A 25,456-nucleotide genomic window follows, 5' to 3' on the forward strand; every position below is an offset into this window, starting at 1 on the left:
TCGGAGTTACCGGGAATGTACCGGGAATGACGAATGGGTTCCGGGAGTTCACCGGAGGGGGGCAACCCACTCCGGGGAAGCCCATAGGTATTTGGGGGGTCACACCAGCCCTTAGTGGGCTGGTGGGACAGCCCACCAATCCCCTATGCGCCAAGATAGAAAAATCAAAGGAAAAGAAAAAAAAAAGGAAGAAGTGGGAAGGGGGAAGGACTCCCTCCCACCAAACCAAGTAGGACTCGGTTTGGGGGGGGGGGAGAGTCCTCCCCCCTGGCTCGGCCGACCCCTTGGGGATCCCTTGGACCCCAAGGAAAGGTCCCCCTCCCTCCTCCTATATATATGAGGCTTTTAGGGCAGATTTGAGACGACTTTCTCACGGCTGCCCGACCACATACCTCCATAGTTTTTCCTCTAGATCGTGTTTCTGCGGAGCTCGGGCGGAGCCCTGCTGAGACAAGATCATCACCAACCTCCGGAGCGCCGTCACGCTGCCGGAGAACTCTTCTACCTCTCCGTCTCTCTTGCTGGATCAAGATGGCCGAGATCATCGTCGAGCTGTACGTGTGCTGAACGCGGAGGTGCCGTCCGTTCGGTACTAGATCGTGGGACTGATCGCGGGATTGTTCGCGGGGTGGATCGAGGGACGTGAGGACGTTCCACTACATCAACCACGTTCTCTAACGCTTCTGCTGTGCGATCTACAAGGGTACGCAGATCACTCATCCCCTCTCGTAGATGGACATCACCATGATAGGTCTTCGTGCGCGTAGGAAAATTTTTGTTTCCCATGCGACGTTCCCCAACAGTGGCATCATGAGCTAGGTTCATGCGTAGATGTCTTCTCGAGTAGAACACAAAAGGTTTTGTGGGCGGTGATGTGCGTTTTGCTGCCCTCCTTAGTCTTTTCTTGATTCCGCGGTATTGTTGGATCGAAGCGGCTTGGACCGACATTACTCGTACGCTTACGAGAGACTGGTTTCATCGTTACGAGTAACCCCCTTTGCTCAAAGATGACTGGCAAGTGACGGTTTCTCCAACTTTAGTTGAATCGGATTTGACCGAGGAGGTCCTTGGATGAGGTTAAATAGCAACTCATATATCTCCGTTGTGGTGTTTGCGTAAGTAAGATGCGATCCTACTAGATACCCTTGGTCACCACGTAAAACATGCAACAACAAAATTAGAGGACGTCTAACTTGTTTTTGCAGGGTATGATTGTGATGTGATATGGCCAATGATGTGATGTGATATATTGGATGTATGAGATGATCATGTTGTAATAGAAATATCGACTTGCACGTCGATGGTACGGCAACCGGCAGGAGCCATAGGGTTGTCTTTATACTAACATATGTGCTTGCAGATGCGTTTACTATTTTGCTAGGATGTAGCTTTAGTAGTAATAGCATAAGTAGCACGACAACCCCGATGGCAACACGTTGATGGATGATCATGGTGTGGCGCCGGTGACAAGAAGATCGTGCCGGTGCTTTGGTGATGGAGATCAAGAAGCACGTGATGATGGCCATATCATGTCACTTATGAATTGCATGTGATGTTAATCCTTTTATGCACCTTATTTTGCTTAGAACAACGGTAGCATTATGAGGTGATCTCTCACTAAAATTTCAAGACGAAATTGTGTTCTCCCCGACTGTGCACCATTGCTACAGTTCGTCGTTTCGAGACACCACGTGATGATCGGGTGTGATAGACTCAACGTTCACATACAACGGGTGCAAAACAGTTGCGCACGCGGAACACTCGGGTTAAGCTTGACGAGCCTAGCATGTGCAGACATGGCCTCGGAACACATGAGACCGAAAGGTCGATCATGAATCATATAAGTTGATATGATTAGCATAGGGATGCTTACCACTGAAACTACTCTCGACTCACGTGATGATCAGACTTGGGATAGTGTAAGTGGATCATGAACCACTCAAATGACTAGAGAGATGTACTTTTTGAGTGGGAGTTTAGCATATAATTTGATTAAGTTGAACTCTAATTATCTTGAACATAGTCTAAGTCCACTTTGAATATATTTGTGTTGTAGATCATGGCTCACGCAAGTGTCATCCTGAATTTTAATACGTTCCTAGAGAAAGCTAAGTTGAAAGATGATGGAAGCAACTTTGTAGACTGGGCTCGTAATCTTAGGCTTATCTTACAAGCTGGAAAGAAGGATTATGTCCTTAATGCTGCGCTAGGAGATGAACCACCCGCTACGGCTGATCAGGATGTTAAGAACGCTTGGTTAGCACGTAAGGAGGACTACTCAATAGTTCAATGTGCAGTCTTGTATGGCTTAGAACCGGGACTTCAACGTCGCTTTGAGCGTCATGGAGCATTTGAGATGTTCCAGGAGTTGAAGTTTATCTTTCAGAAGAACGCCCGGATCGAGAGGTATGAGACCTCCGATAAATTCTATGCTTGCAAGATGGAGGAAAACTCGTCTGTCAGTGAACATGTGCTCAAAATGTCTGGGTACTCAAACCGTCTAGCTGAACTGGGGATTGAACTCCCGCAAGAAGCTATCACTGACAGAATCCTTCAATCACTGCCGCCAAGCTATAAAGGCTTTGTGTTGAACTACAACATGCAAGGGATGAACAAGTCTCCCGGCGAGTTGTTTGCGATGCTGAAAGTCGCAGAGTCTGAACTCCGTAAAGAGCATCAAGTGTTGATGGTGAGCAAGACCACTAGTTTCAAGAGAAACGGCAAAGGCAAGAAGGGCAATTCGAAGAAGAACGGCAAGCCTGTTGCTAATTCGCCGAAGAAACCCAAGGCTGGACCTAAGCCTGAAACAGAGTGCTTCTATTGCAAGGGTATGGGTCACTGGAAGCGCAATTGCCCCAAGTATCTGGCAGATAAGAAGGCGGGCAAAGAAAAATCAGGTATATTTGATATACATGTTATTGATGTGTACTTAACCGGCTCTCGTAGTAGTGCCTGGGTATTCGATACCGGTTCTGTTGCTCACATTTGCAACTCGAAGCAGGAACTGCGGAATAGACGAAGGCTGGCAAAAGACGAAGTGACGATGCGCGTAGGAAACGGTTCCAAGGTTGATGCAATCGCCGTCGGCACAGTGTCACTTCAACTACCATCGGGATTAGTGATGAACTTGAATCATTGTTATTTAGTGCCTGCGTTGAGCATGAACATTATATCTGGATCTTGTTTATTGCGAGACGGTTACTCTTTTAAGTCTGAGAATAATGGTTGTTCTATTTCTATGAGTAACATCTTTTATGGTCATGCACCGAATGTGAGAGGATTGTTCATATTGAATCTTGATAGAGATACGCATATACATAACATTGAGACCAAAAGAGTTAGAGTAAACAATGATAGCGCCATATTTTTGTGGCACTGCCGCTTGGGTCATATTGGTGTAAAGCGCATGAAGAAACTCCATGCTGATGGACTTTTGGAGTCACTTGACTTTGATTCACTTGACACGTGCGAACCATGCCTCATGGGCAAGATGACTAAGACTCCGTTCTCCGGAACAATGGAGCGTGCAAGTGACTTGTTGGAAATCATACATACCGATGTGTGTGGTCCAATGAGCATGGAGGCACGCGGCGAATATCGTTATTTTCTCACCTTCACTGACGATTTAAGTAGATATGGTTATGTCTACTTGATGAAGCACAAGTCTGAAACATTTGAAAAGTTCAAGCAATTTCAGAGTGAAGTGGAAAATCATCGTAACAAGAAGATCAAGTTCCTACGGTCTGATCGTGGGGGTGAATATCTGAGTTTCGAGTTTGGTACTCACTTAAAACAATGTGGAATTGTTTCGCAGTTAACACCGCCTGGAACACCACAGCGTAATGGTGTGTCCGAACGTCGTAATCGTACTTTGTTAGAAATGGTGCGATCTATGATATCTCTTACTGATTTGCCGTTATCGTTTTGGGGTTATGCATTAGAAACAGCTGCATTCACTTTGAATAGGGCACCATCGAAATCCGTTGAGACGACACCATACGAACTGTGGTATGGCAAAAGGCCAAAGTTGTCGTTTCTTAAAGTTTGGGGATGTGATGCTTATGTCAAAAAGCTTCAGCCTGAAAGGCTGGAACCCAAAGCGGAAAAGTGCGTCTTCATAGGTTACCCAAAGGAGACAGTTGGGTACACCTTCTATCTCAAATCCGAGGGCAAAGTGTTTGTTGCTAAGAACGGAACTTTTCTCGAGAAGGAGTTTCTCTCGAGAGAATTGAGTGGGAGGAAGATAGAACTTGACGAGGTTGTCGAACCTCTCATCCCTCTGGATGGTGGCGCAGGGCAAGGGGAAACCTCTGTCATTGCGACGCCGGTTGAGGAGGAAGTTAATGATGATGATCATGAAACTCCAGTTCAAGTTTCTGTTGAACCACGCAGGTCGACGAGATCACGCGCTGCTCCAGAGTGGTACAGCAATCCCGTCTTATCAATCATGTTGTTAGACAACAATGAACCTGCAAATTATGAAGAAGCAATGGTGGGCCCAGATTCCAACAAATGGCTAGAAGCCATGAAATCCGAGATAGGATCCATGTATGAGAACAAAGTGTGGACTTTGGAGATACTGCCTGAGGGCCGCAAGGCTATTCAGAACAAATGGATCTTTAAGAAGAAGACGGACGCTGACGGTAATGTGACCGTTTATAAAGCTCGACTTGTGGCAAAGGGTTTTTCACAAGTTCCAGGAATTGACTACGATGAGACTTTCTCTCCCGTAGCGATGCTTAAGTCCGTCAGAATGATGTTAGCAATAGCTGCATTTTTCGATTATGAAATCTGGCAGATGGATGTCAAAACGGCGTTCCTTAACGGTTTCCTTAAGGAAGAGTTGTATATGATGCAACCCGAAGGTTTTGTCGATCCTAAAAATGCTGACAAGGTGTGCAAGCTCCAGCGATCCATTTATGGACTGGTGCAAGCATCTCGGAGTTGGAACAAACGCTTTGATGAGGTGATCAAAGCATTTGGGTTTATACAAGTGGTTGGAGAATCTTGTATTTACAAGAAAGTGAGTGGGAGCTCTGTGGCGTTTCTAATATTATATGTGGATGACATATTACTGATTGGAAACAACGTAGAGCTTTTGGAGAGCATAAAAGGTTACTTGAATAAAAGTTTCTCTATGAAGGACCTAGGAGAAGCTGCTTACATTCTAGGCATTAAGATCTATAGGGATAGATCAAAACGCCTGATAGGACTTTCACAAAGCACATACCTTGATAAAGTTTTGAAGAGGTTCAAAATGGAACAGTCCAAGAAAGGGTTCTTGCCAGTGTTACAAGGTACGAGACTGAGTAAGACTCAGTGCCCAGCAACTGATGAAGATAGAGAGCATATGCGCTCCGTCCCCTATGCTTCAGCCATAGGCTCTATCATGTATGCAATGCTGTGCACTAGACCGGATGTTAGCCTGGCCATAAGTATGGCAGGTAGGTTCCAGAGTAATCCAGGAGCGGATCACTGGACGGCGGTCAAGAATATCCTGAAGTACCTGAAAAGGACTAAGGAGATGTTTCTCGTATATGGAGGTGACGAAGAGCTCGCCGTAAAAGGTTACGTCGATGCAAGCTTTGACACAGATCCGGACGACTCTAAGTCGCAAACCGGATACGTATTTATTCTTAATGGGGGTGCAGTAAGCTGGTGCAGTTCCAAGCAAAGCGTCGTAGAAGATTCTACATGTGAAGCGGAGTACATGGCTGCCTCGGAGGCGGCTAAGGAGGGTGTCTGGATGAAGCAGTTCATGACGGATCTTGGAGTGGTGCCAAGTGCACTGGATCCAATAACCTTGTTCTGTGACAACACTGGTGCCATTGCCTTAGCAAAGGAACCAAGGTTTCACAAGAAGACCAGACACATCAAACGACGCTTCAACCTCATCCGCGACTACGTCGAGGAGGAGGACGTAAATATATGCAAAGTGCACACGGATCTGAATGTAGCAGACCCGCTGACTAAGCCTCTTCCACGGCCAAAACATGATCGACACCAGAACTGTATGGGTGTTAGATTTATTACAATGTAATTCACATGGTGATGTGAGGGCTAGATTATTGACTCTAGTGCAAGTGGGAGACTGTTGGAATTATGCCCTAGAGGCAATAATAAATGTATATTTATTATTATAATTCCTGTATCAAGATAATAGTTTATTGTCCATGCTATAATTGTATTGAATGAAGACTCATTTACATGTGTGGATACATAGACAAAACACCGTCCCTAGCATGCCTCTAGTTGGCTAGCCAGTTGATCGATGATAGTCAGTGTCTTCTGATTATGAACAAGGTGTTGTTGCTTGATAACTGGATCACGTCATTAGGAGAATCACGTGATGGACTAGACCCAAACTAATAGACGTAGCATGTTGATCGTGTCATTTTGTTGCTACTGTTTTCTGCGTGTCAAAGTATTTATTCCTATGACCATGAGATCATATAACTCACTGACACCGGAGGAATGCTTTGTGTGTATCAAACGTCACAACGTAACTGGGTGACTATAAAGATGCTCTACAGGTATCTCCGAAGGTGTTAGTTGAGTTAGTATGGATCAAGACTGGGATTTGTCACTCCGTGTGACGGAGAGGTGTCTCGGGGCCCACTCGGTAATACAACATCACACACAAGCCTTGCAAGCAATGTAACTTAGTGTAAGTTGCGGGATCTTGTATTACGGAACGAGTAAAGAGACTTGCCGGTAAACGAGGTTGAAATAGGTATACGGATACTGACGATCGAATCTCGGGCAAGTAACATACCGAAGGACAAAGGGAATGACATACGGGATTATACGAATCCTTGGCACTGAGGTTCAAACGATAAGATCTTCGTAGAATATGTAGGATCCAATATGGGCATCCAGGTCCCGCTGTTGGATATTGACCGAGGAGTCTCTCGGGTCATGTCTACATAGTTCTCGAACCCGCAGGGTCTGCACACTTAAGGTTCGACGTTGTTTTATGCGTATTTGAGTTATATGGTTGGTTACCGAATGTTGTTCGGAGTCCCGGATGAGATCATGGACGTCACGAGGGTTTCTGGAATGGTCCGGAAACGAAGATTGATATATAGGATGACCTCATTTGATTACCGGAAGGTTTTTCGGAGTTACCGGGAATGTACCGGGAATGACGAATGGGTTCCGGGAGTTCACCGAAGGGGGGCAACCCACTCCGGGGAAGCCCATAGGTATTTGGGGGGTCACACCAGCCCTTAGTGGGCTGGTGGGACAGCCCACCAATCCCCTATGCGCCAAGATAGAAAAATCAAAGGAAAAGAAAAAAAAAAAGGGAAGAAGTGGGAAGGGGGAAGGACTCCCTCCCACCAAACCAAGTAGGACTCAGTTTGGGGGGGGGGGAGAGTCCTCCCCCCTGGCTCGGCCGACCCCTTGGGGATCCCTTGGACCCCAAGGCAAGGTCCCCCTCCCTCCTCCTATATATATGAGGCTTTTAGGGCAGATTTGAGACGACTTTCTCACGGCTGCCCGACCACATACCTCCATAGTTTTTCCTCTAGATCGTGTTTTTGCGGAGCTCGGGCGGAGCCCTGCTGAGACAAGATCATCACCAACCTCCGGAGCGCCGTCACGCTGCTGGAGAACTCTTCTACCTCTCCGTCTCTCTTGCTGGATCAAGAAGGCCGAGATCATCGTCGAGCTGTACGTGTGCTGAACGCGGAGGTGCCGTCCGTTCGGTACTAGATCGTGGGACTGATCGCGGGATTGTTCGCGGGGCGGATCGAGGGACGTGAGGACGTTCCACTACATCAACCGCGTTCTCTAACGCTTCTGCTGTGCGATCTACAAGGGTACGTAGATCACTCATCCCCTCTCGTAGATGGACATCACCATGATAGGTCTTCGTGCGCGTAGGAAAATTTTTGTTTCCCATGCGACGTTCCCCAACACAATGACCATGAGATCATGCAACTCTCGGGCACCGGAGGAATACCTTGTGTGTATCATACGTTGCAACGTAACTCGGTGACTATAAAGGTGCTCGACAGGTATCTCCAGAGGTATCTGTTGGGTTGACGTGAATCGAGACTGGGATTTGTTACTCCGTATGACGGAGAGGTATCTCGGGGCCCACTCGGTAATACAAAATCACAATAACCCTTGCAAGCAATGTGACTAAGAAGTTAGCCACGAGATCTTGTATTACGGAACGAGTAAAGAGACTTGTCGATAACGAGATTGAACTAGGTATAGAGATACCGACGATCGAATCTCGGGCAACTAACATACCGAAGGACAAAGGAAACACCATACGGGATTAACTGAATCCTTGACATGGAGGTTTAACCGATAAAGATCTTCGTAGAATATGTAGGAGACAATATGGGCATCCAGGTCCCGCTATTGGTTATTGACCGTAGAGGTGTCTCGTTCATGTCTGCATAGTTCTCGAACCCGCAGGGTCTGCACACTTAAGGTTCGGTGACATTTCAGTATAGCTGAGTTATAGGTGTTGGTAACCGAAAGTTGTTCAGAGTCCCAGATGAGATCCCGGACGTCACGAGGAGCTCCGAAATGGTCCGGAGGTAAAGATTGATATATAGGAAGTCCTGTTTTGGTCACCGGAAAAGTTTCAGGCTCATCGGTAGTGTACCGGGAGTGCCGGGAGGGTACCAGGGACCATCGGGAGGGGTGTCACGCCCCGAGGGGCCTTATGGGCTGTGGGAAGATACAAACCAGCCCCTAGTGGACTGACATAAGCTCCCACTAAGGCCCATGAGGTTTGAGAGGCAAAAAAACCCAAAGGTGGAAAAGGTTTCCAAGTGGAAAGGAGGAATCCTACTCCTAGTAGGATTGGAGTAGGACTCCTCCACCTCCAAATTCGGCCAAACCTTGAGGGTTTGAGGCTGCCTCCTTCCCTCCCTCCCTCCTATATATACTAGAGGTAGTGAGGGTTTTTGAGACACAGAAAACAACCACGTGCTGCCCTCTCTCTCTAGATATGTTTCTCCTCTAGTCTAGTTTCAGCGGTGCTTAGGCGAAGCCCTGCTGGAATAGCTCCACCACCACCACCACCACCACCATGCCGCCATGCTGGAGAACTCATCTACCTCTTCGCCCCTCTTGCTGGATCAAGAAGGCAGAGATCGTCATCGAGCTGTACGTGTGCTGAACCTGGAGGTGTCGTCCGTTCGACACTAGATCGGGATGGATCATGATGGGATCGCGGGACGGATCATGATGAGATCGCGGGACGAGCTGCCATTTGGATCACAGAGATGTTCCACTACATCAACCGCATTATATACGCTTCCGCTTAGCAATCTACAAGGGTATGTAGATTCACTCTCCCCTCTCGTAGATGATCATCACCATGGATAGGTATTGCGTGTGCGTAGGAATTTTTTTGTTTCCCATGCAACGTTCCATAACAGTTTCTTCCAACTATGAACGATTTAAAAGTAATTTGGAAAACGGGAGAAGTTGTACCGAGTTCGTATTTTTGCATTAATTTCTCAATGGTTTTTCCGAATGGAGCAAATGATATGGCGTTCGAAAGCGTGAACAAATGTGAACTTTTATATGTAGATTGTTTTTTCCAATTCCTTACGGTTTTAAGTCAGTTTTAAAAATGGCTAATTTTTTTTTGACCGTAGTTTTTACAAACTTTATTAGAATGGAGCAAATAATATACAGTTCAAAATGTGCTGAAAATGCAAAGCTTTTTCATGTAGATAGTCTTCTCTGAATCCTAACCATTTTCAAGCAATCTCGAAAATAGCGAGATCATGTGTTCTGCCTTTATCACGAAACAAAGCCTTAAAAATGCACCGCGTGAAGAACTTGACCTTCTCGTCATGTCCACTTGAACTTCACTTTGTTTTTCACCTGCTGTTTTTTGCTCGTAACTCTCCATCCACACACCGGAATTGAGCAAATGATATACTGATGGAAAGCTGTTTCAAACACATAACTTTTCCGCATTGATGTTTTTTTTCATACTCGCGACGGTTTAAAAGATTTTCATATGACATTCATGCACAATAGTAGTTGACCTTTGCTGAGTGCTAGGTTAAAATTTCGCTAATATTGTCCAAATGGGACTTGCCAAATGGACCAAAAAAGGCCAATGAGTATCAGAAGAAGGCTGGAGGCCACCCGAGGGCCCCACAAGCCAACACGATGGGGCCTAGGGGGGCGTCCTGATGGCTTGTGGGCCCCTCGAGGCTCTCCCGACTCCGTTCTCTCGTTTATAAATTCTAATATATCCCAAAAACCGTAAAGGCAGTCCCGAAACACTTTTTACACCACCGCAAGTCTCTGTTCGGATGGGAGGCCATCTGGAGCTCCGTTCCAGAACCTTGCTGGAGGGGGGATTAATCACGGAGGGCCTCTTCATCAACCTTGCTGCCCTCATGTGACAGCCCGATGTTGACGTTCCAGAAGATTCCCCTTTATTTCCGTTTCCATCGTGTGGTTATTTTATTTTGTGGCATCATCATGTAGTTTGCATCATGGCATCTGGCATCATCTGTTGCATGGTGTGATCTGAGTTGTGAGTGCTGTCAGAGTCTTTGGTGCAATAGGAAACTCCCCTTTCCTCTCCTAATTCTTTTGAGGCAATTCCAGTTTCTGTTTGGCCTAAAATAAAATGTTCCTCCTCTTTAAAAAAAGTATTCTTATTTTGGGGCAACCCTCTGGTTTTAGTTATTATTTTCTCCGTTTGTTTTATTGCAAAAATAGAGTCTCATTTTATTTATAAAAGGGGTTTTATTTTATTCTTCAAAAAAAGGGTTTTAGTTTATTCTTAAAAAAATGCCCAATCTATTTCTTATAGTTGGGGTATGTTTATAAGGAGTCAAAAGGTATTTTTTTAATTCTTTCTTGTGTGTGTTTTCTGTATTAAAAAAACAAGTTTGTGGGAGAGAGGAGGAGCCTGCCCAAGGCCCAACTGGCCTCTCCTCCAACCCTAGCGACAGGAGGGATCCTCCTCGATCCCTCGCCCCCCCCCCCGCGCCGTTGTCCTCCCTCTCGTCCCATCTCCCTCCAGACCGATCCCGATCCCGGCCTCCCTCTTCCCCCGCCTGCCGGCGCCGTGCCGCTCGCCAGGTCCTTGCCGCTGACCATTTCCCTCGAGCTGCTCCACCCCGCCGCCAGCAGCTGCCCGCCACGCCCGCCTGCACCGTCTCCTGCGCGCCGCCCGCCGTGCTCCCCTCGGCCCCGTCCCTCGCGAGCTCGCACGACCGCAGCCATGGCCGCCCGCCGCCGTGGCCTCCCTGATCTCCCTCCTCGCGACTAGGGGGCAGCTCCCATGCCCGGAGCCAGCCTGTCCGAGCTGCCCCACGCCGCAGCCTCCCTGCCAAAGTTGCTCGTCGCCCCTGGCCCGGTCGTGCTCGCCGCTGCTGCCTGTCGCCGAGTGCTCGCCGAAGCTGCTGCAGAAGCTGCCGCTTGCCGCGTGCTGCTGTCGGCGTTTTGCTGCCGCTGTGCCTGCTGGCTGCTGATTGTTTGTGCCGCCGCTAATTGCTGATGCGATGGTCTTGTTACTTGCCTGCCGCTAGCTGTTGCTGTCGCTGCCGTTGCCGGTGGTTGTATGCTGTTTGCCTACTTTGCTGCTTGCTGCTGCTATGCATGCCCTCGCCGATGTTGTTGTTAGTTGCTTAGCTGCTGCTGCTTGGTGGTTGTTAGTTGCTAGCTGAAACTTGTTGCTGTCACGTTTGCTGCTAGGCTGCTAGCCGCTGCTGCCGTGTTGCTGCTGCTGGTGTACCCTGTGCTTGCCTGCCGTTGCCTAGTGCTGTTGCTGCCGCTATGCTGCTGCTAGTTGGTATGTAGGCTGCAGCTTGCTGTTGCTGCGCCTGTTGCTGATGCTTGCTATGCTGCTTGCTTGCAGCCACCAAATGACTGCTTAATTGCTAGTTGATGTTGCTTATCGAGTAAGCTGCTAGATGTTGCTGTTGTGTCGCCTTCCGTCGCCGCGTAGACTATCCCCGCTGCCATGGAATCGACAAGTTCGCCGAGTACCACGTCGTCCTCGACGACCCCCGGACATCTGCGGAACCGAGTTCGACTACCGATGCGAAGACCCATGTACCGACGCCAAGAATACGACTACCGTCGATGAGACCGTGTACAACTACTTCCACTACGTCCACGACAACTTACGTACACACCGCAACGTTCCGAACCGCTCCGATATGCACGCTTCGAAGGTATACTGATGGGATGTGTCGTGTACCGAATGCATATGATGTATGAGATGTAACCGTATGTTTGCACCATATGTTGCCCGTTGCACATTGTCCCTCTTTCGTTGTGCCCCCTGACACATGGGAACCCGGTAGCGGTATCACCCCATCTTTATTTAGCATTCCCGCACACGCTTCCAGTTCGTTGGCACCGACATCTCGTTGAGTATCGGGATAGGAACGTTGCCGTGACATTGTTTTCGTTTTGCCGCCATGGTTCCCTTTCGCTCGCCGTGGCGACACATGCTTCTTTCTCTTCTTGCCCGTGTTGTTATGAACTTGCATGCATGACGCATTCATGGCATGATATCTTGTGTTGCATGTTTCTTGTTTCGTAGCGACTTTCAAAGTCCCGTGTGCTAAGCGACTAGGATGACAGGTATGATCACCGCTCCACCCCTTGCCATGTTAACAACAATTAATATTGCGTGTAAATAAACGGGAGCGAACTAAGTAATTTAACGTGGAGTTTCGTCGGTATGCAACTCGTTGCATATCGAGCTTCACTTAATGTGTAGTGTTTGCGTGAGGTGAATTGCCGTGCCATGCCTTGCATCATTGAACTAATCATGCATCATAGTAGGGTGTGCATCATGTTGTGCATCGTGTGGTGAATATCTGTGTTGATGCTTGTCTCCGGTTTGCTACATCTCGATAGAGTTCCGCAAGCGTGTCGGAATGTGAGGACCCGTTCGACTACGTTGGTTCGCCGACTTCATGGAGTTGTTCTTCTTCCAAGCGGGATCTTAGGCAAGATGACCATTTCTCCAGATACCATTACTATCATTGCCATGCTAGTTATTTCGATGCTATCGATTATGTCTCGTTTCCTACCACATGTTAAATATCAGCCTCTCATTAATGCCATGAAACCTTCAACCTGTTCAACCTAGCAAACCACTGATTGTCTATGTTACCGCTTGCTTAACCATGTTGTTAGCGTTGCTAGTTGCAGGTGCAGCTGCTTCCATGTGATAACATGGGTTCCTTGTCATATCACCATATTAATTGCTATTTAATTTAATGCACCTATATACTTGGTAAAAGGTGGAAGGCTCGGCCTTTCTAGCTTGGTGTTTTGTTCCACCTTTGCCCCCTTAGTTTTCGGCTACCGGTGTTATGTTCCATAAATGAGTGCTCCTAACACGATCGGGGTTGTTATGGGGACCCCCTTGATAATTCGTTTTGGATTAAAGATGGTCTGGCAAGGCCCAACTTTGGTACTACATTTGCCTAATAACTAATCAACTACATAGGGAGTAATTAACCCGAGGAATTTAATCAACCCCCGGGCCAGTGCTCCTCATGAGTGTTGGTCCCATCTGAGCGATGTCCGACGCCCCTGGTCACCCAAGGGTTTAGCGATCCCGATGTCTAGCTCATCCGTCGTGTCCTGAGAACAAGATACGCGGCTCCTATCGGGATCGTCGACACGTTGGGCGGCCTTGCTGGATTAGTTTTACCTTTGACGAAATATCTTGTGCATCGGGATTCCGGTGATGCTTTGAGTAACCTCAGAGTTAAGGCTTTCCACTAAGGAATCCGACGAGATCGCGAGTGACGTGATCGAGGATTTCTATGCGGCTTGTGGTAATTTGTGATGGACTAGTTGGAGCACCCCTGCAGGGTTAAATCTTTTCGGAAAGCCGTGCCCGCGGTTATGTGGCAACGTGGAAACTTTGTTTAACACTGGTTCTAGATAACTTGAAGTTAGCTTAATTAAAATATGCCAACTCTGTGCATAACTGTGACTGTCTCTTTCATGAGTTCCTTCTCCGATCGAGGACACGGTGGGGTTATGTCTGACGTAGGTAGGTGTTTAGGATCATTTATTTGATCAACCGTAGTTCACGTCCGTTATGCGTAGATCATCCCCCTCTTTATTCTTGTACTCGTAAGTTAGCCACCTCATATAATGCTTAGTCGCTGCTGCAACCTCACCACTTAACCATACCTCACCTATTAAGCTTTGCTAGTCTTGATACCTTTGGAAATGAGATTGCTGAGTCCCCTGTGGCTCATAGATTACTACAACACTAGTTGCAGGTACAGGTAAAGGTTACTTGACGTGAGCGCGTTGATTGTTCATTTGGAGTTGCTTCTTCTTCTTCTTCTTCATCGATCTAGGATGGGTTCCAGGCCGGTAGCCTGGGATAGCAAGGATGGACGTCGTTCCTCTTTTCTCGTTTGTTTTCGTCCGTAGTCGGACCCTGCTCTTCTTCATGATGTTGATGTATTGTACTGTTGTGACTCTGATGTAGCTTGTGTCGAGTGTAAGCCAATTCTGTATATATATATCTCTTCTTTTCAGTACATGTACTTGTAACGATATCCATTCTTGCGACACGACGAGATGCGCTTCTATCCCTAACGAGGCCCTCGTGCCAAATTGTGGATATGGTCGCATCTTGGGCGTGACACATCATGATGACATGCAAGTAGTTCACCACAGACCTACAGGTCCATGGCTAGTACCTAGATGTCAATCTCTCTATCTCTCTCTTGATCTTCAATACAATGATCATCGTATCTTTGCTTTGATCCATATGATGTAATCCTTTTGTGCGGTGCGTTTGTTGGGATCCGATGAATTGTGGGTTTATGTTCAGATTATTCATGATAAATATTTCAGTTTCTCTGAATACTAATATGATTCTTATGTGCATGATCATCACATCTTCGCTTTGATCCATATGATGTAATCCTTTTGTGCGGTGCGTTCGTTGGGATCCGATGAATTGTAAGTTTAAGTTCAAATTATTCATGATAAATATTTGAGTCTTCTCTAAATACTAATATGATTCTGATGTGCATGATTTTGATAGCTTCATAATTCTCCCCGATCTATTGAAATAGTTTGGCTAACTAGATTGATATTACTTTGGTGAGAGAGGTGCGTTGTAGTAGGTTCGACCTCACTAATTACTATATCCAGTGACAGAAGGGAACAATATGCGTCTTTGTGTTGCTGGTACTAAGGATACCATAATTGGGTTTATTCATATTGTTTGAGTTTACCTTGTCTACATCATATCATCATTCTCTATGCATTATTCTGTTTCACTTAATACTCAGGATGCATGTTGGATAACAGTCGATGAATGGAGTAATAGTAATAGATGCACATAGGAGTCGACCTATTTGTTTATGGACGTGATGTCTATATACACATGATAATTACCGAAAACATCGCATAACTATCCGCCTTTCTATCAATTGCCTAACGTAAGAACAACCGAAGGCGTCTCAGTCCATTATGTCGGTAGTATATGGGATTCTTGATGTTGCAGCGGCCCCTATATATGTTGGCAGCGGAAGGCATTGAGGGGTAAATGCAAGAGTGATGGTGCTCACCCTTAATCTAAAATCTTAGTGCAATTGCAAAAGGGTGCCGATTATTGGGAAGACACATGTGCTTCTATAATATAATTGTCTAGGCTACAATCATGGGCTGAGATATGGCTGTTGTCTTTGTTGTTAAATTCTTCTAAAATTGTAGTGGGCCGTTGGGGTTCCATTTGTAATGTTGTGATCCAAGCATACGAGGGGTTCTATGTTAGCTGCGTTTGTTGAAAGCCCCGTGCTTCATAGTCCGAGATTAGTTCGCATAAGTGAATAAGTTTAGGAAAACGATTAAAATCAACCGATTGATTTGTTAGCTCCGTCCGCCGCCTCTCCCACTTGACGCGTGTCATTGTGGGGCTGTCATCGCTATCCCATCATAGCATTATCTCCAGGTGAATCCCTTTCGTCCACATGTTCTTCCTGGAGTGCTTCTTCTTCGCAGCGCTTCTCAGTTCTCACAACCGCACGTCCGCACTGCGCGCGCTGTGACCGCCCATCGCCATCGTTGCATCCCGCTCCATCCACCACATGAAAAAGCTCTGCCTCCACTGCTGTTGTTGCTGCTGCAAATCCGCGTTTGGATGGAGCTTCGCCACCGCTGCTACTATTGCATATCCGGTGCCTAGTGCTTGAATTGAGCTTCGTTTGGATGTCGTCGGTGCTGCGTTGGAGCTTCGCCTCACCGCACGGGGCTGCAATGGTGCGTTTCCCGGGGCTGCAATGAAGCGTCTATGGTGATGCAATGGAGCTTCGCCGCGTCGCCCGTGACTGCAATGGAGCGCCGGTGGTGATGCAATGCAGCTTCGCCACGCCGCGCGGGGCTGCAACGAAGCATTGCTCGGGGCTGCAATGGCGCACCGGTGGTGATGCGAGAGTCAATAGTTCTATAATGAAGCTTCGCTGGCGCATTGTCGGGGTCATGAGGATGCAGTGGAGCTCCGATGCTGCAATGGATCTTCACCGGCGCCGGTGGTGATTCGTTGTAGCTTTGTCTCACCGTCGGGGGTTGCAATGGAGCTTGCCGTGGGGTTGTCGGTAGGGGCTACGCTCGATGCAGCCACCCGGATAGCACCCGACGGCTCTCATGGTGCGTCAGGTCAGATTGGACATCCACAGCGTCAGATCGAACGGTTGGCTGGGCGGATGATTTTCAAGAGAAATCATCCACCTGATCCGTAGCAGCCGCCAATTTGTGATTGTTTTGTTGTTTTTTATTAATTAACGGGGAATTCTATTCTTCTTAATTAATGAATTATTGGATAAGATAAAACTTTTGCCTTCATTTAAAAGAAAAAAAATCTTGACCGCAGCAAAGTGTAAGCAAGATTATTCTTTCCCTCGCGTTATGCGTCACCGTTAGGCCTTGTTCGGTTCCTTTAGATTTAAAGGAGTTTAAAGGGAATTGAGAGGGATTAAATCTCATATATAAGTCAAATTCCACCTGAACCCTCTTCAATCCTTTTCAATCCCTTTGTGGGAGGGAATAACCGAACTAGCCCTTGGCGTGTGGAAGGGACTCCTTACCCAGCTCTTCGTCTTGACCAACAAGTTTTGGCGCGTCGGCTTCTTGTTCATCTTCCTCTCTGGCCTTGCCCCACAGCACCATGTACAGCCCCGCCACGATCAGCACGGCACCAAGCACGCTGCACGCACAACGACCCGTTAGTTAGAAACTCAAATAGACACACCATGCATGTTCTCAAGGCATGTGAGTTAAACTTAAACTTAAGCAGGGCATCACATTCCGATGTGCAGGGCCTCGTCGAGCACGATGGAGCTCATGACCGCGACGAAGACGACGATGAGAGGTCCGAACATGGCGACGTAGAGGGGCCCTTTCTTCCGCAGGCACCACGACATGAGCGGGAAGGCCGACCCGGACGCCACGATGCCCTGGACGTACGATCGATACGAATCAGCCATCATAATGAGGGGAGCAGTGGGCGATCGATCAGCTGCATGCGTGATTACCGCGTAGGCCGAGGAGTAGAGCCTGATGTTGAGCCCGAGCCTCCAGTGGTCGGCGTCCCTGTGGATGCAGAGCGCGAGCAGCGTGGACTGGAGCGCGCCGAAGAGGCACACTAGCGCGGCGATCGAGTAGTGGCACGGGTAGACCTGGCCGACCTTGGCCTGGATGGTGAGCCAGATCGCGTAGCTGAAGCAGCTGGTGATGGCGAGGAACGAGCCGAGGATCCGAGAGCCCGCGGCCGGCTGCTGCCGGAGCTGGCGGTCGCCGGTGGCGTGGCTGAGACCGGTGTGCGCCAGGCGGCGGAGGAACCTCATCTCCGGGCCCTTGTAGAACGTGATCAGCATCGCGCCGCCCAGCCCCACCAGGGTTCCTCCCAGCTTCGCTTGGCCGCTGGGCTTTCTCAGCTTCAGAGTCTCCATCCTGTATGAATGTATGTCGTTCCATTTATGTTTAAATTTTTTGATGAGCCTGTCTGTCTGTGACTAGAGTATCCAGAAAGAAAAAAGATATTTACGTACAGAAATCTTTGACTAGTGTGATGATCGACCTGGTCAAGGTTGCGACGATGAAGGTAGATTGAGGGGTGAGGTTGCTGAGAGCTGTGACGATGGTGGTCGAATTCGTGAGCTTGATGGCAAGCACCAACAGGTTCTGGTTGATGGTGATTCTGCATTTCTTCCATGGATCAAAGAACAAAACACACAAAGTCCAGAGCATTTGCTAACACGGTCGCCAAAGAGGAGAAGGAAGTTTTACCCGAAAAGTCCGCACAGGAATAACCCCGTCACAACCTTGACGGTCAGTGGTGGCCGTTTCTTCCTAGAGATCGATCACACGACACGACAGCCGCGTTAGCCAGAAAATTCAACAAAGATATGACCACCACATTCTGGCAGGGTATATGCTCGCTTCACTATCTTGTGAGGCATCCCGGCAGCTGTATATTTGCGGTTGCGGAGGAGGCAAGAATTAGAGCACGCACCTCTCGATGAGGAAGGCGAGGGGGCAGAGGAATGCGGCGCCGAACATGAGCCTGTAGGCGACGAGGACGCGGACGTCCATGCCGTCGTCCAGCGCCAGCTTGATGAAGATCTGCAGGGCCGAGAAGATGAACTCCACCGCCACCATCGCCGCCGCCGGCCGAGCGGCATCCAGCACGCTGCCTCCGACACCGATCCCCATGCTCCTTAGACCTTACCGTCGACGATATGTATCAAGCTCAGGAACTAGCATGCATGCGTGCGTCCGACCAGCACGAGAATGTACACAAGTAGCAGTGTATATACTCCCTCCGTCCCAAAATTCTTGTCTTAGTTTTGTTTAAGAATGGATGTATCTAAATACTAAAACGTGACTAGATACATTTATATCTAACAAATTTAGCACAAAAATTTTGGGACTTGAGGGAGTATCTGTCATCGTAGCGATGTTAGCCAAGCGCACTTTCTTGTTTTCGGGTGCCCCGCAATAACAACGCCGATGGAATCCGTACGTGCATGGGCAGAGGAGCGGTGACAAACTGACATCGTCACATCATAGCGCAGATGTAGGAGTACTACGAACCGGCGGTGCGTCACGGCGTGCGTGCGTCGTGTTCAAAAGCTGGGGATCTCCAGCGACAAGGATGCTCGTACCAAGCAAGAACAGAGAAATGTAAAATAAGCTTCAAGCGCTCACAAAGGAACGATCGCCTCAAAGGAGACCGCTAGTGGGTTGAAAGTCCACACAAGTCAAAATGACGAGTGCAAAATCTTGACATGTGGAAAGTTTGGTGTCACCTTGCCAATTGAGATAGAGCAGGACAATCATATAAGAACAACCTTATCAGAGTCGACATATTGGTAACCTAAGGGGTGTTTCTTTACAGGGACTTTTTGCTGTAGGGACTAAAAAAAAATCTCTTTTAGTCCCATGTAAAGAGACAAGAGGGACTTTTAGGGACTAAAATGGGGTATTTGGGACTAAAAAAAAAGAAATCCCTATGGAAGGGTCTTTTTTAACCTTTTTGGCACTTTTTCCAACAATGCCCCTACTTTTAGCATGTCATTTAATAATTTCTAGTACATTACTAGGGGTAACATGGTCTTTGTACATGTCATTTAATGACCTTCAGTCCATGTTTAGTCCCTGAAAAGAAACGGGTAGGGGCTAGAGACTTTTTAGTTGAGACTGAAAAAGTCCTAGGACTTCTTAAAGAAACAGGGCCCTAATGTTTTAAAGGTTGTGGGTTGTGTACAAGCACACACTTGCATGTGTGCGCCTAGTGCCACCCTTTGTTGGTTCTGGAGTATTAAAGACAAACGTGGTTAAATGACTAATGTGTTTGTGAGAGTTCACAGGATAATAAACATAGAAGTCTCTAGAGATTCAATTTAACCGTCTATGACGAACCCCAAAAAGTCCAAAAACATTGATGATGGTCGAAGCCATTGGTGGGGCGCAAAGATAATTGCTTGAAGACAATGAAACTCGAAGACAAAATCTTTTGTTGTTTTGTCTCATCTTTCATGAGTCATAAGAACCACCGTACTGTTAAGTGGGGTCAATGTGATCAAAGTCAGGTGCTCATGTAATGCTTAACCCACATATACCAACGTCTTCGAGTGAAGACATTGAGAGGAAATCTCTTCCAGAGCTGGTTAACTCAGCATTACTTGTAGCCCAAGTAATGTTGTCGTGTGTGTCTTTGAAATCCGACCGTAGGAACACATGTCGGCTGACCATTGACCCAGAGTCATTTCGGTCATATCAAGTAGGGTTGCCCGTTGGCTATAAATAGCACACCCTCTCCACCATAAGTTGGTGGCTGCTTAGAGTTGATACGGATGTTGTTGTTTTGGAGCAACCCACCTCGAAGACATTGAGAGAGAGAGAGAGAGAGAGAGAACTATCCTGCAAGGATAAACCCAAACACCTAGAGCGAGAGTGTTTGAGCATTACCGAAATCAGACTATTATGAGAGAATGAAGACTTGCTACACTTGAAGACTGTGATCTTCCAGATGGTTAGTCGTCATGGTGTAATGCATCCAAGAGTCATTGTGAATTGCCGGGTGACCATGGTCGAGATCAATCCAAGAGTCATTGTGGATTGACGGGTGATCAAGTTTGTACGGGCTTCGGAAGTCTCCCCTAAAGAATTACCTGAGTAATTGGGCGTTGTCTCAGAGACTTCGGCTCAAGGGGATAAAGGTGAAGATGAGGTCTAAGCCTCCCCAACCATACGTACAGTTGTGAGAGCAACTGGAACTGGTCCAACAAATCATGTGTCTTTGTCAAGCTACTCGTTCTATCCTTCACTCTCTATACTTACTGTACTGCGAAGCCATTGCTTGATCATCTCTCCCGAAGACATTCTCAACTGTTGTTTATCTTCACACTTCCAAAGTTTGTCTATGTTATATCTTAGTGTGCATGATAACTATACTTTGCATGATTGGATGTCTTCGTAGTTGCATGCTTTGCATAGATCCTTGATACTTATCCCTACCTAATCATGTATCGTGTCCTCTTAACTTTGAGTACATCTACTATTTCAAAGCTTCTCATAAAAATCGCCTATTCACCTCCCTCTAGTCGATAACTAGTACTTTCAATTTGTATCAGAGTAGGGTACCCCCTTGTTTTGTGTTTCCGTTTAACCACCTGGAGTTTTAGCTATGTCGATTGCAGGGATAATGAAGGTTTCCGCGGTGTGTCCTGTCTTCGATGACACTAATTACCTAGACTAGAAGAACAAGATGCGCATGCATCTTGAAACCATTGACAACGACCTCTGGTATGTCGTCATGGCTGGTGTTCCCAAGATTGACGAAGGTGTCACTGCTGCTAATGTGAAGAGATTTTCTCAACTCGACTCCACCGCCAAGAACTTCATCTGTGGTCATTTAACCAAAGGATAGTACAATTGTGTGAGTGCTCTTGAGACTGCGAAGCTAATCTGGGAATGGTTATCCAATGTCAATGAAGGTGTCTCATCTCACAGAGACTCAAGGGTAGATGTGCTCCGCAACCTGTTCAACCGCGTCAAGAGGCTTGACAACAAAAATGACCAACTCACGTTTGACCGTCTGACTGATATCTCAAATGAGATGAATGCACTTGGCGTCACTAATATCACCAAACATGAAGTTGCAAAGAAGCTATTGGGATCTCTTGATAGTCCCTTTGACACTCTTGCCCTCATGATCCAAGAACGCCCTAATTTCAAAGAACAGGATCCTCCTGATATACTTGAGAAGCTCAACACTCACAACTTCCAGCAAGATGAAAAAGCAAACTCTATGGTTCCAACTATGCTCGTTCTCGTGCACTAAAGGCAAAGGCCGTGTTTTCATCTAAATGCGAATCCGAATGCAGTTCTGATGGTGTCGACGACTTTGGCAAAGAACTCGCGATGCTTTTTCGAAAGTTCTGCAAGTTTTCCAAGTTAAAACGCATTGCAAAGTCTTCAAGGCGTGACTCAAAGAAATCTTGTGAAATGTCTTGACATGACATCAAGAAGCAATCCTGTCACAAATGTAAGAAAGTAGGTCACTTCATCGATGATTGTCTTTGATGGGAGAAGGAATCAAATAAGAAGAGCAAGAACTATGATTCTGATGATAAGAAGAAGAAGAAGAAGTATCACAAGTCTTCATCCAAGTATTCATCGCATAAGAAGAGCTCCAAAGCACATTGTTCCATTAGCAAGGAGATGGATTCTCATGCTGAATCCGGGTCTCAAACTGAAGAGGGATGTGAGGAGGAGTCTGATTCTGAAGTTGCTGGATTCGGAATGGCTTCTGCATTTGTTGCCTCGACTGTCTTCGACTTCGAAGACAATGATCACTACATCAACACTGAAGCCAGTGACGACGACAATGCTCCAGCCTACTGCTTCATGGCAAAAGGCTCCAAGGTATCCTCAAAATCTTCATGCTATGACTCTGATAGCGAAGCTGAAACTGATGATGACTTGAAACCTAGCTACTCTAAACTTGTCAAAATTGCTACTAAGCAACAAAATGCTATGGAGAAAATGCAAGTGACTCTATAGAAAAGCGATGACCTATTGCGCAGCGAGATGAGTCCGAACAGATCTTGAGATGTGCATGATCTTCATCCAAGGTTTGAGGATCTCCAAAATCTTCATGAATCTCTCTCTCTCTCAATTGATAATGATAAGCTTTCCCTTGAATATCTTCAAAGAAAACTTGATCAGGAGAAGTTGAAATAGGCTTATGAGGATCTTCGGAAGGAAAATGACTCACTCCTTGTTGAACACATTAGTACCGCTCAGGATGAATTTGATGCTCCTTGCTTAAAATGACTTGCTCATGAAGCTAATGATTCCACTTCTGAATGTTCAAATGCTTCTGAAAAGGAAATATCTTCAACTGTATCTGTGGTATTTAACCCCTGTCTGAGGAAACCACTACTATCACTGATGACAGTGACAGGTTGAAGACATTGTTTGAGACAGGTATGTACAAAAGTTTGAAGGGACATCAGATTTTGTGTGATTTCCTCAAAGAAGACAATCCTAAAAAACCCTAGGAAAGAGGGTGTTGGTTTTGAAGGAAACATCAATGCTGATGGATCTTACTGGAAGCCTAAGCAGTACCCCAAAACCACATGGGTTGCTGCAAAGGGCCCCATAGTTGATCCATCCACATAATTTGGTTTTACCTGTGCTAATCCTATCATCATTGATGAATCATTTGGTTCCAACTACAAACTGTTCAAATGTCAAAATGGTGAAGTATTTTCTAGGTTCATTGGCTCTAACTGCAGGAATGGTTCACCCATGAAGAGGATCTGGGTTCCTAAATGTCTTCTTGGGAAGCTTCCAGTAAATTCCACGACGACATCTCTCAAGAAGAAGACATTGCTTAGATCAATGTCTTTGAGGAGACAAAAGTCTTCATATGATCGCCCTAACAACTATGTTTCGCAGGGAAGGACTCAAAAGACTCATGAATATCAGCATTATGGCATGAACCATTATGTTCACCGAACTAAAAACTTCTCTGCATATTCATTTCATTATTCTAACCCTCCTGTGAAACATCCTATTAGGGCTACATTGCCTAAGTTCTCTGATGCTTCTTTACTTATTATTGCTTCTAAGCTACTGTAACGACTAAGATGCGACCCTTTGTAAGTGCATCTAGTGCCCCTTAGTGATTTTGGTGGTTTGAAGACTTATAGGTTAAGTATCTAATGTGTTTATAAGTGTACACAGGATCTATAAGTCATTGAGGAGTTTGAGATATTTGAAGAATATCGACCCCTAAAAATGTATATCTTCAGTTGAAGAAATTGGTCTGAAGCTCAAGAAATGAATCACGAGGAATCTGCGATGAAATTGATATTCCTCATGAAGACATTGATATTGAGAAGATCGGTGGTTCCTGAAGAAAATCATTCTGAAGAAATTGAAGCGTGAAGATTTAAGTTTTCTGTTTTACTTTCTTCGCATTTGATGAATAGGAACACCATACTGTTAAAGGGGGTCAAAGTAATGCTATGGAATGAATTTCCTCATGATGCTCAACCCAAGCCAAATCCTATCAAAAGCCTCAAGTGAGGAATATGAGTGACATGAGGACTCTCACAGTTGAGGGTCCCGACCGTTTTGATAGCCACGCCAAGTCACTGGTCTTATCCACTCCAACGGTCATATTATTTAAGGGCATTAATGTCAAATCATGTCGGGATGCTCCCAGTCTATAAATAGCCGCCCCCCACAACCACTAGCTGGTTGGCTGCTCCGTTAGAAACTGACACTTGTCATAAGAGCAACCCAAATTCCTCAGAGCCTACGAGAGTAAATCATCAGTGAGGAAATACACCACCCACCGAAACCACAAACCGAACCTAGTGATTGAGCATCACTGAAGAAGTTGTTCCTGTGTGGGACTGAAGCCTTTTACCTTTGAGGACTGTGCATCCTCCAGACGGTTAGGCGTCATGGTCTAGAGCAATCCAACAGTCAATTGTGGATCGCCGGGTGACCGAGTTTGTGAGGGTTTGGAAGTCTGCCCTGAAGACTTACCACGAGTGTTGGGCGAGGAATGTGTGTCCTTAGCTCAAGGAGAATACGGTAGGGAGTGTGTGTCCCGGGACTGGGTGTCCTTTGGTTTCAATACCAAGCCGCTCCAAACCAGATGTACAACTGTCACAGCAGTTGGAACTGGGTCATCAACAACAGTCTTCACCAAGAATCGGGTTCTAATTCCTCAACTCTTTACATTCTCTGTATTATGTGTTGATGACATTCACTGTGACTGTTTGAAGAATTTGCTGAAGACTTTCTCTGAATTTCCTCAACCCCAAATTCTTCACTTGAGTTAATCATCATCTGTATTCTGCGTGCCTGCTTACTGTGCAATCTGTTTTCATAATCTTCACTCTGTAATTCTGCTGTTGTGAACGTTTGCACGACTGATCCTTCAACTATTTCCGCTGTAAGTTAGTCATCAGTGAGGAATTTCCTCAAAAGGATTTTTCTCAGTGATGAAATTCTAAAAATCTCCTATTCACCCCCCTCTAGTCGATATAACGCACTTTCAATTGGTATCAGAGCAAGGTACTCCCTTGTTCTGTGTGATTTTGGTTTAACCACCTGGAGTTTTAGTTATGTCGACTGCAGGCATGTTTAAGGTGACTGCAGCATGTCCTACCTACGAGGGAAAGAACTTTCCCTTCTGGAAGAACAAAATGCAAATGCATCTACAAGCTATAGACAATGATCTCTCGTATATTGTGGAAAATGGTGTCCCCATCATTTCTGCTAGTGTCACTGCAGCTGATGTGAAGAAATTCAAGCAACTCGATTCTCAAGCGAAGAACATCATCTGTGGTCATCTGAGCCCTGGCCAGTTTGGAAGAGTAAGTGCCTTAGGCTCTGCAACACTGATCTGGGAGAGACTGTGCAAGGTAAA

At 46.5% G+C, this 25,456-nt stretch overlaps 1 protein-coding gene across 1 annotated transcript; it reads right to left on the reverse strand.

Moving 5' to 3' along the window:
* Positions 1-17,052: 17,052 nt before the first annotated feature.
* On the reverse strand, positions 17,053-18,711 carry LOC123428293 (WAT1-related protein At1g68170-like). Its single transcript, XM_045112492.1, has 6 exons — positions 18,512-18,711; positions 18,286-18,348; positions 18,077-18,196; positions 17,532-17,949; positions 17,302-17,453; positions 17,053-17,203 (listed from the first exon to the last, which is right to left on the reverse strand). The coding sequence occupies exons 1-6, from the start codon at positions 18,709-18,711 to the stop codon at positions 17,053-17,055; spliced, it is 1,104 nt and encodes a 367-aa protein (XP_044968427.1).
* Between the last annotated feature and the right edge of the window lie 6,745 nt (positions 18,712-25,456).

The sequence above is a fragment of the Hordeum vulgare genome, chromosome 2H (genome assembly GCF_904849725.1).
Source record: "Hordeum vulgare subsp. vulgare chromosome 2H, MorexV3_pseudomolecules_assembly, whole genome shotgun sequence".
NCBI lineage: Eukaryota > Viridiplantae > Streptophyta > Magnoliopsida > Poales > Poaceae > Hordeum > Hordeum vulgare.

Excerpts from the sequence above, each read along its gene's own strand:
- LOC123428293 (XM_045112492.1), bottom strand. The coding sequence starts at position 18,711 with ATGGGGATCGGTGTCGGAGGCAGCGTGCTGGATGCCGCTCGGCCGGCG. Across the intron at positions 18,349-18,511 it reads CTCGCCTTCCTCATCGAGAG|GAAGAAACGGCCACCACTGA; the intron begins GTGCGTGCTCTA and ends ATCGATCTCTAG. Across the intron at positions 17,204-17,301 it reads GAGGCCCTGCACATCGGAAT|CGTGCTTGGTGCCGTGCTGA; the intron begins GTGATGCCCTGC and ends TTGTGCGTGCAG.